At 39.1% G+C, this 16,247-nt stretch overlaps 2 protein-coding genes across 7 annotated transcripts in view; one reads left to right on the forward strand and one right to left on the reverse strand.

Annotated features, from left to right (window-relative positions):
* LOC134227513 (putative uncharacterized protein DDB_G0271606) overlaps nucleotides 1–16,247 on the reverse strand; it is a 441,623-nt gene that overhangs the window by 333,146 nt on the left and 92,230 nt on the right. The gene's annotated exons all lie outside the window — the stretch shown is intronic.
* LOC134227514 (sex peptide receptor) overlaps nucleotides 1–16,247 on the forward strand; it is a 138,511-nt gene that overhangs the window by 39,586 nt on the left and 82,678 nt on the right. The window contains exon 3 of the mRNA XM_062709067.1: nucleotides 2,837–3,488. Within this exon, the coding sequence (XP_062565051.1) occupies nucleotides 2,900–3,488 (589 nt within the window). The 5' untranslated portion in view covers nucleotides 2,837–2,899. The remainder of the gene's footprint in view (nucleotides 1–2,836; nucleotides 3,489–16,247) is intronic.

The following is a 16,247-nucleotide window of genomic DNA, read 5'->3' on the forward strand; positions in this document are numbered from 1 at the left end:
GATTCGTAAATTCTCGAGTGAGCAGATACGATTATGGAGGAGTTTTGGCAAAATAATGTTTCAATTTAGTTTTTGAGCCTGTTACGGGAATCCGATCCTGCTGAGACTATCATCCGTAGTCCTATTTCGATTTACATCTTTCTGTCAATCTATTTATTTAAGTGCGTTTAGTGTTGCAATAATAAATTTAAATTGTATAATTTACTTTTCAATCCCGAGCAAAGCCGGGTACATAAAGCTAGCAATTTATAAAAATCAAGATCAACCTGTTTTGTAAAACGATTCCGACAAATGAGCCACCAAAATAAACGGATTTAAAAAAATAAATATAAATTATGAACCATCTGAATATTTGCTTATTCCATCGGCATGCCTCTGTGTTTGTTCAAACTGGTAAGAAAATGACAAACCACTGCCGCAACACGATTTACTTTAAATTACTTGAATCAAAGCTAAATGATTTCATTAGGATAATATTTATGCACGATTTTACGGCGAATTTTCCGGTCTTCGTTGCCAGGCGTATGGATCGAGCCCAGCTTACGACGACCACTTCCGGCGGTTTTTTTTTTCGTAAGATACCGACGATAGCGCGTGCCAAACGAGACGATGCATAAGAATAGCCGGCATTAGCCAACTCAACGAACGGCAGGGCAAAATGATTAAATAAACAGAGTAATTTTCTTCCGACGAAGCAACGTTGAATCGATGCCGTTCTTATGAGGACGGAAGACAACGATGGCACATTATGATGAACTTCCGCCTGATGTATCGTGTCCAGAAGGTGGATATTCAACACGAACGAGAGTAACTAAAGATAGTCCCAGCTGATTTGACAAAAAAAGCATTACCACTATGAGGGATCGTTCACAAATTATGTAACGAATTGAATGGAGGGGGAGATGTTGCGTGGGACAAGATGATATCCTTACAACATTTTGTAATGTGTCATAAACAGTGTGGAGAAAGATGTTATTCTTACGTAACATAAATAGATTTTCCCTATTGATTATTGACACTGCACAAATCTATCATGAACAGTAAGATTTTTTCAACGAAGTGAAGATCAGTTAATTTTTATCAGGGTGTCCACTTCAATTTCCTAATTCCTATTTCTTTTCCCCGTTAGAGAAATTGACTCTAATATTAACATATTGGCACCAGAACTAAATAGAAAATAACATCGATATGAGATCCAAAATTGAAAATGTTCAGTCTTCCAATTGTATCACTCTTCTTATAACATCACCTCAAATTCGCACAATAATAATGTAATCATATCCACCTCAGCTATTCAAAGCCCAATCCATTATAAAAATAAATGTCTAGATAAATACCAATTGAGTACTACAAAGTATATGCTTATAAAAAGCAATCTACCAAACATAAAGTGCAAAGAATCTGCAAACTTGATATGAAGTGCATCATTATTTATTCATCAATAGGCTAATAAATTTCCTCACCCGTTTTCCCCATCAAAAGTACACCAACCTCCACAAACAAGAATATTTCAGCAATGCAGGACGCAGCTTGATAACAAAAACGTTAGCGGGTACAGTCAATTACGGTAGAAACATCATTACGCAAAAAAAAACTCGTTAAAAAATAACGCAGCCCAGTTGTATCCTGAACGTTTTTCTTTCCGTATTCCAAGGTTTACTGAAAGGCTGTAAGATCACTTCAAAAATTTCATTTTGTTGGAGACATCGGACGGGTTGGCTGTCCTATACTAATCATATTGATATAGTTTGGCAAATACAGGTCCAGTTTGCATGAATGTTAGACAAAGTTTTTCTGTTGAAACTTGGATTCGAAGGCGAATACGATGAAAAACAGTTTTTATCTACAGTTGCGGTTTATGTATTAACTTATTTTTTATTATTCTTGTGTGCCGTTACAATTAGTTTACTGTTGAAATGAAACTGTAATCAAATCAGGAAGCTGGAACGGGAAACAATGTGCATAAAGGAACGCTTTTAAACGAAATTCTTCGAAATCGGATTAACTGGCCTTTGCATCTCATACGCGGAATTTGCATAACAAATACAAAGTTCCAAACCTATAACAGTTAAAAATGTTCCATTTGAAACATAATGGCTTCATATCCAACAGCGAACTGTGCAACGCGGAGATTGCGTTCATAAATCTTCCACTAAATTGCCAAATTGAATTGGCTGACACGCTGTCGAACGACAAACCGCACAAAATTCGAAGCTAAACTGCATATAGAAGCATAGCTGTCCCATGTTTGCTTAAGTCCCTATCTGTGTGGAACAGTTATGCTTTTATGGTCAGAAAAGCTCTAACAATTGAGGCCTGGCAGCAACGGCGGCTTACAAACGGTAATATATTCCGAAATCCGTTTTCGAGCATCAGCGTTTGATGTGTCTGTTTGGCTATCCTCTCGCACCAGCTCTGAATAAAGGATACCCAATAAATAACACATGTGAACGCACTAGCATGACAAAATTGAAAAAGATCCACACTGAATAGAAAAGAACCTTCGATGGAAACGTTCCTCAAAGGGTGCAGCAGAAAGAATCCCATTCAGTTAGTCCATTCATCACCTCTCTAGAGAAGCTAAGGCGCTAGCAAGAAAGACAATTTTCCGACAATTGCTAATCTATTTTATGATTATCGAAAAAAAATGTCACAAAAATATCTTTCTTTGTCGAATTACGAAAGCCTTAGGAACAGTTCGATGAAATTCTCCGAAAATACGGTAGCTTGCTGTCCGGGATAATTTGTGTGTACATATGTTGTGTCAGATCCAGTGTACTGTGTTTAGAATTGAGTCTGATATATTTTTTCGCATCTTCTTTCACTTTTTTCACAGCTTGTTTTACAGTAACGGAGAATTTATGGTCGCGTCATGTCCCACGTCTGAAATATAATCAATATGTCAATTGATGCTGCTGTAGCTGCTAGTGCTGGTGATGCCTCTAATGTCTTCAGTCGATTATCGTCTTCCGTTTCTGGCGTCGGAGGAGCAAGTTCGACATTGGCTGCAAACGGAGGATCCGGAGGCGGAGGCGAACGAACGCTATATTACTTCGATGGTAACGATGATGACAGCACCGCGACTAAACAACAATTGCATAGCCTTCAACACCAACAGAGGGCACTCTTGTTGGGTGAGAACATCACAACCTCCACAATGTACTCCTCAAAGGACCCTGGCATTTACAATCCGGTAGAGGTGGAAAATGAGACTGACTTCTTCTATGTCAATGGACCAGCCGTTGGTTATGTAGAAGGCCACAATGGCACTTTTCCGTACGGCGACGACTACTACCAGAGCTGCATGGGAATGTACGGCAACGTTTCCTATTTGAACGTGTCCTGTGAAACAATCCTCAATTACAGTGTGCCACTCTACGGCTACTGTACTCCCATCTTCATCCTAATTACACTGACTGCCAACTCACTGATCGTGATTGTCCTCAACAAGCGCAGCATGGCGTCGCCGACCAACTTCGTGCTGATGGGTAAGTTTCGTGTTCTGTTTCCTGAAATTAACTCTCGCATTGCCGCTTTCTGGTGTCGGTCAGCTTATTCCGACGTCGAAGCTAATTATAAAAGTAATAAATCCGGCTTGATCAAATAATCAAACCGCCTCCGCGGCACAGACTGGAACCCGTTCAGTCTAGCTGGTCAAAAAGGGAAAATGACCGAATTCACTTTTTTATTTTGGTATTATCCATGCATTTACATGCAAATGCATCTTAAATATTGTCATGTAATCATAAGTACGTTGGAAACAATTTCCAATATGGTTGTCAACACTATCCCTTTCTTTTATATTATCTATAGGGTTTATTTAATAGGCTCAGGCGTGTATAACACTTAAATGAGCCGATATTCTTTATGATATTTAAAATCTATATCAACAGTTATTAAGGGGAAAGTGATATAGATAGATTAAGGGGAAAGGGATGTAAGATAGTCGTGGCAACTCAAGGTTATATTACGTAATTTCAGGACGGACGGAAATCGGGAAATGACAAAATCGGTTCAATACTGCAATAGTACAATACAATAATAGTACAATCAATAGTAGAGGAAGAAAATTCCGTTTCATTGCTTTGTTTTTGATGGGATGGAAATAGGAGCTATGGGATGCAGTACCGAACCGTTCCCTACTTGTTAGACCAGAATAATTTTGACTAATCCGATCTAAAGATCACCCCACGACGAGTGTTTCCGAACAGAAGATATTTCCATTTTACCTCTCAATACTCCCGCCCTTTCATGTATCGGGGGCAAATAAAAAAACCCATAAAATATAGTGTGGAAAACCAATTCATTGAATATGACGCTATCGTTCAGCCAAGCGGACTACATCAGTCAACTGGAACGTACTGGAATAAGCATCTATCGGCACTGGTGTAAGCAAAATATATGTTCCATATTTCTCCGGAACACGAAGACGTATGTTTAACAGGTGCTTTGTATTTTTTACGAGTAGCTTCATTCATGTCAACCAAACAACATCTGTCAAATCCAATGATGATTTGTTATTACCTGGTTTCTTGCAATTACTGGAACAAAGATCAAACGAATGCGTTGGATCGGTTGGGTAAAATGGAAACATTACGGTTCGATGCTATCGTTTATTGTGGCATATAGGGTGATTTTTATGACAGTTAATTTCCCATTCATTTTGTAACAAGAAAAGCAATTAATGGATGAATATTGTATCAGCTATTCCATGTCAAATCTATATTCAATCTTTCGGATTTTCGCGATATTGGATAGAATCGTACCTTTGCAAAAATCATGAGACCCGTATTTTTTATCACGCCATTGAGACAGCCTATCTCCGGATTGGCAATCCTACGCCTTTGCTCACAATGCTAACTGGAAACGCTAAGCTTGTGTTACTTCATATTATATATAAATAGCTGTAAGTAAACAAAACCGGAGTTTTCCTTTTCCAGATTGTTAATGCTTGACTCCTTGGGCATAGTGTATCCATAGTACTTGCCACATAAGATACATACTCATGCATTGTTGGGCATAGAAAGCTTTTAATTAATAACTGTGGAAATGCTAATAGAACACTAAGTTGAAAAAGGGAGCAATTTTCATGAATAAATCAATATTAGCAATACACAATTCATAAAATAAATATTTTATTTCCATAAAAAATTAAAAAAAAAATTCACAAAATAATAAATAATGAGCATTAAAAAAATAAGAAAACTTCCATTAGAAAAAACAAAAAAGAAATAAAATTGATGAAAAATTTCATTAACTTTAAACGCTTTTAAAGAAGGGGTCATCTATGGAAAAATGCTCAGTTTTATTGCTTTTTTATATCTCTTTATGGAATTTTCATATTTCTTCACTGCTCTTTATTAATTTTTCCGTGGAAAGTTTTTAATTTTTTATGGAGAAAAAAATATTTATATTGTAGAAAATTTTGTAATTGTTTATTGCTATTATTGATTTATTTATGGAAATTTTCTACATTTGGAACATTTTGATTTCTTTTTAGAAAATTCTTCTTTATTAAAAGACTTAAAAGACTTCACTATTCCATTAATTACTTCTACTATAATCACTTTGAATCAACAGATACGTATTTCGTTTTCTACTTGAAAACTTCTTCAGTGTTGTGTACCTCGATAACAAAACACTGAAAAAGTTTCCAAATTAGAAAACGAAATACGTATCTGTTGATACAAAGTGAATATACCTACCTGGATACTTGGTTGGCTACAGCGTCGATACACCTATGCCTGGCGTATTGTAGAGCTCCATAATCGTCGGTCTTGAGCGACTCCAGTTTCCCCGAACGTTCAGGGTCTCTAGGTCCGATTCCACCGCGTGCAGCCAGCGTGTTTGTGGCCTTCCACGAAGTCGCCGGCCCCAGTTGAATATTGTTTTCGCTATTCTTTCATCCGACATTCGCACTAAGCGACCAGCCACTGAAGTCTGCCGTATTTTATACGATTCACAATATTTTCTTCTTTGAATACTTGATACAGCCCATGATTCATGCAGAGGCGCCTCGTCTATACGTTCTACCTGTTCATGGAACAGGTAACCATTTTTAGTTCAGAAGTAGGAAACTTAATGTACTTACAATTAATTTCTTAGCAATTAATTATTAGGGCAAATAATCACTCAGAGATTTTTTTTAATAAAGTTTAACTTTAACTTTAACAAATCGACCCCTTGAAAAAGGCCCTAAATGGACCGAAACTTCGGGAAAAGATTAAAAACATAGTTTTCAATTCCCTGCAAGACTGCGAAGCCAAACATTTCCCAAATAAGATAAAGTTTCACGTAATATTTCCAATGATGGTTTACCATCTAACGAAACAAAATATTGCGTAGACAAATCAGCTCAACGCTATATGCTTGGCGTACAGTCGAATTGCAGCTAAATATGTGTTTCTCCGACCGATAACACCACACCACGTCACATAGAAAGCTTTTTTTGATTCACAATAAAGAACCAACAGCAACGCTGCCAGAGGTCAAATTTAAAGTTTTGCGCCATGATAAATGTTTTGAAATAATTTTCTCCTTGGTATAGGGAGCGGGACCATTTGGGCAGCACCCCCTATTCCCGCCCGCAACATTAATAACTCGACCGCGTTCCAACCAAATGGCTTGATTTTTTGTACATCATAGATATCGACAGAAACTAACCATGTACTAAAAAACAAGTAATTCGGTTGTTATACGCTCGAGTAATGACCGTTGTAGACGGGAATAGGGGGTACTGCCCAAATGGTTCTCTACCCTACTCACTCGTTCTCCGCACGCGGAGAACCAGCGTGAGCGTTGCCAGCTTTCTAAGTTTCCTCACATCATCCTCTTTCGCATGCGAAGCAGGCACGTTTAGATGCAAGTTCTTCTATATTGTCCATGGACCAGGAGTCCAACCCGTTCGACGCGCTACGAGAACAATCAACGACGCGACGTACCTTCGCCAGGGTTGTAAAATTTCGGCAGCACTGGATGAAGGTGATGTTTTTTTTATATCATGTTTTTATTTTCTTCCTGCTTTGAAATCAACCTCACATTCCCGGAGAGGCAGAAAAGTAAACAACAGAACTCACATCACCCACTGCGCCGCGAATATGAAATTTACCACAGCAAAATATACACATTCACCAAGCAAATTGAAAAAATTCACCACGCGTTTAAATGGGCCACTCACAGTCATACGGTAAGGCGCGAACTGAGCAGCCTGTCAGAGCGACTTGTGAGTGGCTGAATGCGAAATTGAACAATCGGTGTTGGAAATGATTTTTCGGCTGCACCCAGTCGCACTCACCACGGCGGCGATGAAGGCGACTGCAGATTATACTGAGATCCATGTTTTTCACTGCATTGACTGTGAAATATTTCTACCCTGACCTTCGCACACTGGTTCAGAAGCCCCCAAAACGTGCGTTTTTTAGTTTTCGACCTGAAAACTTCATTTTAGAGTCATGATGTCTTCAGAAAAGTTGAAGGATATTTCTTGGGCCTTCTTTTGATAAGAAAATATCAATCTTCTATCCACCTTGAAGGGCGGTATGAAATAAAAAAAATACGCAAATGTACAAAAGCAGTGGTTGTTCTCTGCAATGTTTTAAAGAATGTGAATTGGAACATCTTTTCTGATGACACAATATTGGACAAACGGTTTTGTAAGGAATTAGAGCACGTTTTGTATGAATGACCCCCAAAAATCATATTTTGAGCATAACTTTTTTGGAAATGATTTTAGCACTATGGTTTATTTTAGAAAGTTGTGCATAATGACAAAAAACATGTTTATCTAGAAGACTACTTTGATCTATCTTGAAACCTGTCAAAGTTATTAAAGAATTTTTAGAGAAAATAGTCAATTTTCACATCAACACACCATGAAAAGCGGCAAGAGGCGACAAGCCAAACAGCCACCATCGGAAAGATTCGGTTTTAAGCTACCGAATGCACAATGTTTTGTTTTGTTCCGTCGTGTTCCACTATTGTTTTGAATCAACTTAAAATAGTCCCTAATGTACGTTTTTCAGTACAACTGTTACGTAAACAATTAAAAAGTGACTAACATGATTGGTTATTTATTGCATAGTAACAATCTCCATCGAGACGAAACAGCCACATTTAAGACGCATGGATGTCATTTGTCGAGATTGTAACCATGCAATAAATAACTATCCTGGATTCATGTGTCTGCGCCACACACCATTTTATAGTTTTCCTCCGAGTATTGTACGCAGCACTTTTCGCTCGAAAACCCCGAAAGCTCTCCGGTCGGCCTCTGTTAACGTCCATGCTTCATGTCTATAAAGGGCCACTTGTAGAATCAGAGTTTTGTATTCTGCGGGACCTAAACTGCTTACCTAATCCGTAAAAAGCCCTATTCGCAGCAGCAATACGTATTTTCACTCCACAGAAAACGTCATTGTCACACGTCACAAGCGCTCCAAGCATGAGCATGAGCATGATTGACCGCCCACGGTTGCTACTCCGTTATTGCCAGGTCAGCTGTAATTACACAGAGAACCAACAGATGAAGTTTGGGACTAACATCATCCTCAATGTGTAAAAACAGGTGACCCAAAATCAAGCAATACCAGCGCCGGCCGTGTCCGAATGCAGGTCAATTAGGGAATAGGTAGGAAAATGTTGACATGATACTCGCTTTGATGGAAGCCGACGAGTCATCTGCACTTCCACGAGAAATCACTGGGATGTTGGATATATGGGATAGGAAGTGTAGCAGGGTACGTTTTGGTAAACGGTTTGCCGTGTGTAGCGTGTAGTTTGATGAAGTTTAAACTGGATCATAATAGAGCGCGCACTAATTTATCCAACGACCGCACTTAGCAGAACAAACTATTTCGATGATCGCGCTATCGCTCTGCGTACTAATAGAAACACGGTAGAACACGCACTTAATTTTTTTTTTGCTAATTAATTTAATTACCCGCACAACGCAGAGCCAAATATCTCTATGATCGCGCGATCGTTCTGCATTCAGAGAAAACACAATCGAACGCGCACTAATATTTCATTTGCTAACTAATTTATTCACCCACACAAAACAGAACAAAATATTTCGCGTGATCCTTCTATATTTGTTAATTACAAGAAAAAAAACATTATGGTGATCGTGGAATCGATTTGCGTGCAAAAAGTTCATACTATTACAATGATTGTTGAACAGAAAAGAGTAAAACTAGCCTGCAATATTTTCAACATATAAACCACGGTATGAAAACGTATACACGTTTTTTGTAGCACGTGTAGGAATGAAAAATAGTAAATTCAAAAAAAAAATGTGTTTTAATGATGACGGTTGCTGAAATAAAAATGGAATTTGTTGTAATAAACTTTTTAAAACAACATTAGCATGCAACGAATTTGATGGCGGTGTGATGGACTTTGAGCGAAATGATGGATTTTGAGAGAGAGACGAAAGACTTCAACTGAGCGGAGAGCGAATAGTGTGGTCTGCTTCAAGCTTCAACAGCTTTGGGATGTAAGATCAGTTTCGTGACGAATAACGTTGACAGTGGATGTAAAAAAAACCGAAGAAAAAAAAACTTAATATAAGTTAAAAAGAAAGTTCTTTGTGTAGTGTTTAATTATTAAAAGAAAACGCCAACAGCACGGAAAAGTAGTAAGACGCCAGTACACTATATGTTCAGAATTATTAGCCTACCGTATATTTGACATTGCATGTTCTACTTCTCTCACTGAACAATTTGATATAGGGGGAATGACGGCCCCGACAGGCCCTGCTCCACCACTGGCAGGAGGTCTTTTTATGACTGATTAGGCTCAAATTTGGCCTAAACATTCTTTGCATATCAAAGAATATTGTGACCAAATTTCATAAAATTTGGTCGATAAAAACCCCCCCGCCAATAATAGAACAAAACCTGCCAAAGCCGTCCCTCCCCCTATAGGTTTAATAGTGAAAATTGTTTATAGAATCCTAATTAAGAAAGCTAGCATCGAAGTTGCTTTAAATTATTTCTATATATGAATCAACTGATCTGATTCTTTGTTGTGTATCAGGTAATGTATGGATTTGTACAATTCTAAGATCAGTAACTTTATGCAAACTGTGAAATAGTTGTTTAATAAAAAATGCATTTGAGCACCCGTTAATTGGACAGTCCCTGATAACCTATAATCTATTTTATAACAGCAAAATCTATGTGTGTAAGATGAAGTGTGCATTATTTAATTTGTGCTACTGTATTTTAATACACCCGATTCTCCCTTTACACGGATTATTTTCACATGATTTTTTTTACACGGCTTTTTTTACACGGATTCTCGAAATAGCACGCATTTTTTTTTACACGGAACGCATCCCCCATATTAACGAAGACTTTTTTTACACGGATATTTTTTGCACGGCTTTTTTACACGGTTTCTCGAAATAACACGGAATCGGGTGTATAGGAAATCAGGCTGACTGAGAAGGTATTAAATATTATTCTTAGAGCGCTCATCTTGCCCCATCGAACCCTACTAAAGTAACCCATTCGCGACTCATTCTTCCATTCTCAATATGATGGAATATGACCCAAATAATGTGAAAAAAACTTACAGGTTATTCAAATCTGTAGGAAATAAGTGAACCCTTAAAATGTTGACCATTATATCTATTTCAAATCTTGAACAGAGACGGTCTACGCAGGACAAGAGCTTTGTATTAGACTTGTTATTTCTTAAATATAATATATGTGTGGATCCCAGAAGTGTCATTTAAGAGAAACGTCCGGTATTGGGACCAACCGGCCCTAGTACACCTCTGCGAAGTTATTTTAATATAATGTTTTCACTAGCCCTCTTCACCGACGCACCGACTGTGCAATCAAATCTGTCGCAAAGGAACCGGCTCTTAATCCCTTGACGGGGAACGCATTTCGGACGATTTTTGTGTCATTCGTTAATCATATCATGGAACAAACTCACCGAATTGATTTCCGAAATCTGGACTGCTTGAACTTAAATACAGAACACCTGTATAGTTCTAACTTCGCAATTGCAGTATACGTATTTAGTGTTACCACGCTTCACATTCACTTGAAACATAGCACTTGTTAAATGGTAATCATGTCTGATTAAACATTGAATTCTAGAAAAATGAAAATCGAAATTGGCGAATACAAAAAAAGTGACGGGACAAAAATAAAAACACGTCCAACTGCAAGCACGGTGCACTTCGATCTCCTCTCACACGTCACAAGCGCTCCAAGGTAAACAAACTCTACACTACCTCAGCACCAACACCACTAGGTCTTCCTCTATCTCTACCTGCAACCATGTTCTTTATCTTGGTAGAGTTCATGTTCGGACATTATCTGCCACAGCTCATTTCTTTTCACTGAATCGTACGCTGCTCTGAAATCAATGAACAAATGGTGAGTCTGCATAGATATTGTACTCCCGGAATTTATCAAGGATCATCCGCAGGCCAAACATATGATCCGTCGTTGATCGGCCTGGTATTCGCCGACGAAGAATTCCTCAAGCGGTCTCAGTCTGTAAAACAGGATACGCGACAGGATTTTGTACGCCGATTTCAGAAGGGTGAACCCTCTGTAATTGGCACACTCTAGTCTGTGCCCTTTCTTATAGATTGGGCATATGATCCAACCATCCGGCGGGTAGTTCTTCATCCTCCCATATATTCTGGATAATGTGGTGGATTGAATGATGCAGCTGCTCACTTCCGTGTTTGAGAAGCTCGACCGGGATCTCGTTCTTCCCAGCAACTTTACTGTTTTTCAGCTCGTTTAGAGCCTCCTTTACCTCGTCCAGCGTTGGTGGCTCCACTGCTTGACCGTCGCCGACTATGTCCATCCTGCTCCTCAATATACCTTCGTTTTAACCGTTCAACAAATCTTCGAAGTGTTTCTTCCACCTGGCTGCCACCATAATCCCCTCTCGGCCATTGCACATGGCGGGCACTGGCGCAGTCTTATGCCGCGCGCCATTGACAGTTGCGTAAAACCTCCGCATATCGTTTCTATCCATGTTCTTCTGCGCTTCAGCTATCACACTCTCTTCGTGTTGTCTTTTTTTTTCGGCGGTGGATTCGTTTCTCTTCTGCCCTTGCTACACTGTACCGCTCTCTGTTAGAACGGGTACGATCCACTAGCATTCGGCTCCTAGCAACATTTTTCTCGTCCGTCACTCGCCGGCACTCCTCATCAAACCAACCATTTCGTTGGCGTCGCTGTGCAGTGCCTAACACTTTCTGCGCTGTTGTAGTCACAGCTTCGTGGATATTTTCCCATAATCTGTTGACGTCGCCAGATCCGGTGGCATCTCCTATCCGCTCATCCAGCTTCTGGTGATATGGTTCAGCAACTCCTTCAACTGACAAACGTTGGATATTTAAACGCATCGTTCTGTTGTTTCGTGAATTCGTGACGCTGGAGAGTCGCGCCCGGATTTTTTCAAGTCGATGTTCGGACCTGTGAAGGACCTTACATCTATAACATCCGATAAATATCGTCCGTCGACCAGCACGTGATCTATCTTTTTTTGTGTCTTTATTAAGGAGACTTTCAGCCCTAGGCTGGCTCGTCTCCGGCTTGTGATCTATCTGTAAGCAAGTGTCTCCACTCGGAAGTTGCCAGGTGTGTTTGCGGATATTCCTACATGCGAAGTAGGTACTGCTTATTGCCATCCCTCTAGCAGCAGCAAAGGTTACAAGTCGCAGACCATTATCGATGATAGCCGAATAAAGGCTTTCCGTACAAATGACAGAGCGAAAGAAATGTTCTCTTCCGATCTGCGCATTTGCATCCCCGATGACAATCTTTACATCGTGCGTTGGGCACTCTCAGTAGGCCTTATCAAGGATCTCATAGAACTCGTCCTTCACGTCATCAAGCTTATCGTTCGTTGGGGCATTAATGCTGATCAGTCGTGAAGCCAACTCCTCGTTCTGCTCTGTCATCGCCGCTATACTGCCCCCTCTCGCATATCAGTCACATGTGGTAATTGAATAAGATGTTCGCTATGGGATCCACAGCTCGGAATTCACGTTCTCCAGTTCTGGGCCACCGTATTTCCTGGATGGCTGCCACACTCACGAGTCAGGAGCCCAACACGTGGGGGTTCATTTAAAGTTCTCACGTTCCAAGATCAGGCACGCGAAGTACCAATGGTACGCTTTACCCAGCTTTTACCGTGCCACCGAGTAATTATAGTGGAAGTACATGGAATAGGGGCCCTCCTTAGCCGTGCGGTAAGACGCGCGGCTACAAAGCAAGACCATGCTGAGGGTGGCTGGGTTCGATTCCCGGTGCCGGTCTAGGCAATTTTCGGATTGAAAATTGTCTCGACTTTCCTGGGCATAAAAGTATCATCGTGCTAGCCTCATGATATACGAATGCAAAAATGGTAACCTGGCTTAGAAACCTCGCAGTTAATAACTGTGGAAGTGCTTAATGAACACTAAGCTGCGAGGCGGCTCTGTCCCAGTGTGGGGATGTAATGCCAATAAGAAGAAGAAGAAGAGACATGGAATAGTGAAGTCTTTTAACTTAAGAAATTTTTTATTTATTTATTTCTCATACCCTTATTTCTTTATTGGCAATTTCCTATTTTTTAAATGGAAATTTTCTAATTTTCTAGGGGTTGTTTTTATTTTAGTCGTTACAAAGCAGGCCATGTTTTAGTTAGAATGTAGAGCCATAGAGAAGAAGAATAAGAAGAAATAGACCATTTTGACTCAAATCCTGAACATCACTCATGTGTTTTAAAGCCCTTGAATATCCTTTGTAAATAATTGAGCGAATAAATTTCAATTTCGAATAAGTTCACCTTTTCTTCACCTGTCAGTTTACTTCCACACACATATAGGGTAGAGAACCATTTGGGCAGCACCCCCTATTCCCGTCAGCAACGTTCATTACTCGAGCGCATTGCAATCGAATTGCTTGTTTTTTTTAGTACATGGTTAGTTTCTGTCGATATCTGGTGATGTACAAAAAATCAAGCCATTTGGTTGGAACGCGATCGAGTTATTAACGATGCGGACGGGAATAGGGGGTGCTGCCCAAATGGTCCCGCTCCCTAATAAAACACATTAATAAAGTTAAAAAAGAAAATCCACACATATTCATAGTCGGCTCTGAACTGTCAATATTAGGTTGAATATTAATTAATGAATATTTATGTACATTCTTCAAATTGATCAAACATGTCAAATCTAAATGCGTTTTAAATAGAGATCATGCATAGGTCATGGCACACTGCCTCATCCATGTATGCACGAGAATTGAGAGACTCTGGTTTTGAATGTGTAAAGTAATGTGTCACACAGAACTATTCGGGGAGATCCTACAACGCCGGACACCACCCAATACCGGACACTTCTCAAAACGACACTTGCAGAAGTCCCTCCACTATTTTATGTAGTACGAAGGGAGCTATTGAAAAGTCCTTTACCTACTTGGATAGCAGATTCTCATGTTGTGAACTTAGTGCAAAATTTGAAATTGAACGAAAATGTTCAAAATTTTGATGTTTTGCCTTACTTTAGAAGGTTTACTTTGGAAGATCTATCCCCACAGGTTCAATATGAACAAGAATAGTTATGTGTTTTTTTGCACATAGTAAGTACTCTCTGTGACAGTTGAATGAATTAGTAGATGGAGTAGTACTCTGACTATGTCATTCTACGTTTTGAATAACCATGCGATGATTGTCAAAAATCGGATCGAAGCAGCTTCATGAAGTTGAATATTTTAAGCTCTTTTTACGATTATTTGTTCAAATTTATCCTCGTGTTAATAATGCGTATCATGAAATGCTTTAAATTAAAATTAGACGCGAAAAATACAAGGGAATATTACGAGTACCGAGTTATCACATCCAGTTACGAAAATAAATTCAAGAATCCGTGTCCAATAAACAACCATTCAAACTATGCGATCGTAATTCAATTATCACTTGGGAATTATAGTGACATTCAGACACCAACAATCCATAACGATTGTTGGAAGCACTGCTTCATGCTTTCGAATATTTCAAATAATATGCCTCCAAATAACAAGAAATATCAAATTTTCTTGCCTCGCCTGACACCACTGGTCAACGATGCTTCCGAAGGTCACATTTCACGACCCACATGTGACGGCTGTGTCTCCGGTTAGCCTTTTTTGCACAGGAGTGGGATGGATTTCCAATCAAGAGATGGCGAGTTCGATTTATAGGGTTTTCCATTGTGGGGAAGATTCTCAAATCCGTTAATTGACAATATTAATAAAGTTCCAGAGCAAGCTCAAATGTAGGTCAAGTTGCAGTAGGAACAAAAAACTACAAAGGAAGAAGCAAAATAAAGAAATACGGTCGGTTGTGGTTCGACGGAGAAGCCTTATGTGCTGATCCTAGCAGAACTGCCATCCTGCCAAAATAGGCGTAAACCTAGCTAGGTGCGGAGAGTCGATGAAAAATGAGCAAACATAATCTTGCAACGCAGCAACATTTCGCGCGCACCACACTTCATTAATCATCGATTCCCTGAATGGGGGGAAGATATGCATGAACATCTTTTTCACGTGCTTTGTCAGGACTTTGTTCGCATTTAACCGAACAGTCGAAACCAACAACAACTACAACGATATTGTTGGAAATTTGGGACGCAGCGCTGTGGAGCAAATGGTCTCTCAAGAAAAATGGTAACAGGACATTTTCGCCTATAATGGAGTGAGTAGAAAACATAGCTGTCACCACACCCGTTAATTGAAGTGTAACGAAAGAAAGTGAAATAAGTTGTTGCGTTCATTTTTCATTAGAGAATAATAAAAGGGTAAATTATTCAACAATTGAAATGAATATTTCAAATTGTAAATGATAAATAAAATCAAATGTTATCTGATGAGCAGAACCAGTTATAAACAATCGAACAAGAATACTTCTTTGAAAAAAAAAATGACAGATTTATTATTCAAGACTGTACTCAGATTGCACATCTAAGAGTAAAAGCAGCCATGTTTCAAATCGTTCGGGGCTGTTAGTTTGAATATGAATCTGAAACAACAATTTTTCCATTTTTCTGTTCTAGATTCATTTTTTATATAAGTCAACTGTCAAAAAAATTAAACTGGTATAACGCTCAGTTCTATTTTCTGCAGATTTGAGCCACGAATGAATCACGAGATTCAAATATTTTTCAATTGTTTTGATGTGTGAATGCAAACACGGCGCCTTTCCTGGCAGAAACATAATGATATCATTTAATTAAAAATTTGAAAAAC

Source organism: Armigeres subalbatus, chromosome 3, assembly GCF_024139115.2.
Source record: "Armigeres subalbatus isolate Guangzhou_Male chromosome 3, GZ_Asu_2, whole genome shotgun sequence".
Taxonomy (NCBI): domain Eukaryota; kingdom Metazoa; phylum Arthropoda; class Insecta; order Diptera; family Culicidae; genus Armigeres; species Armigeres subalbatus.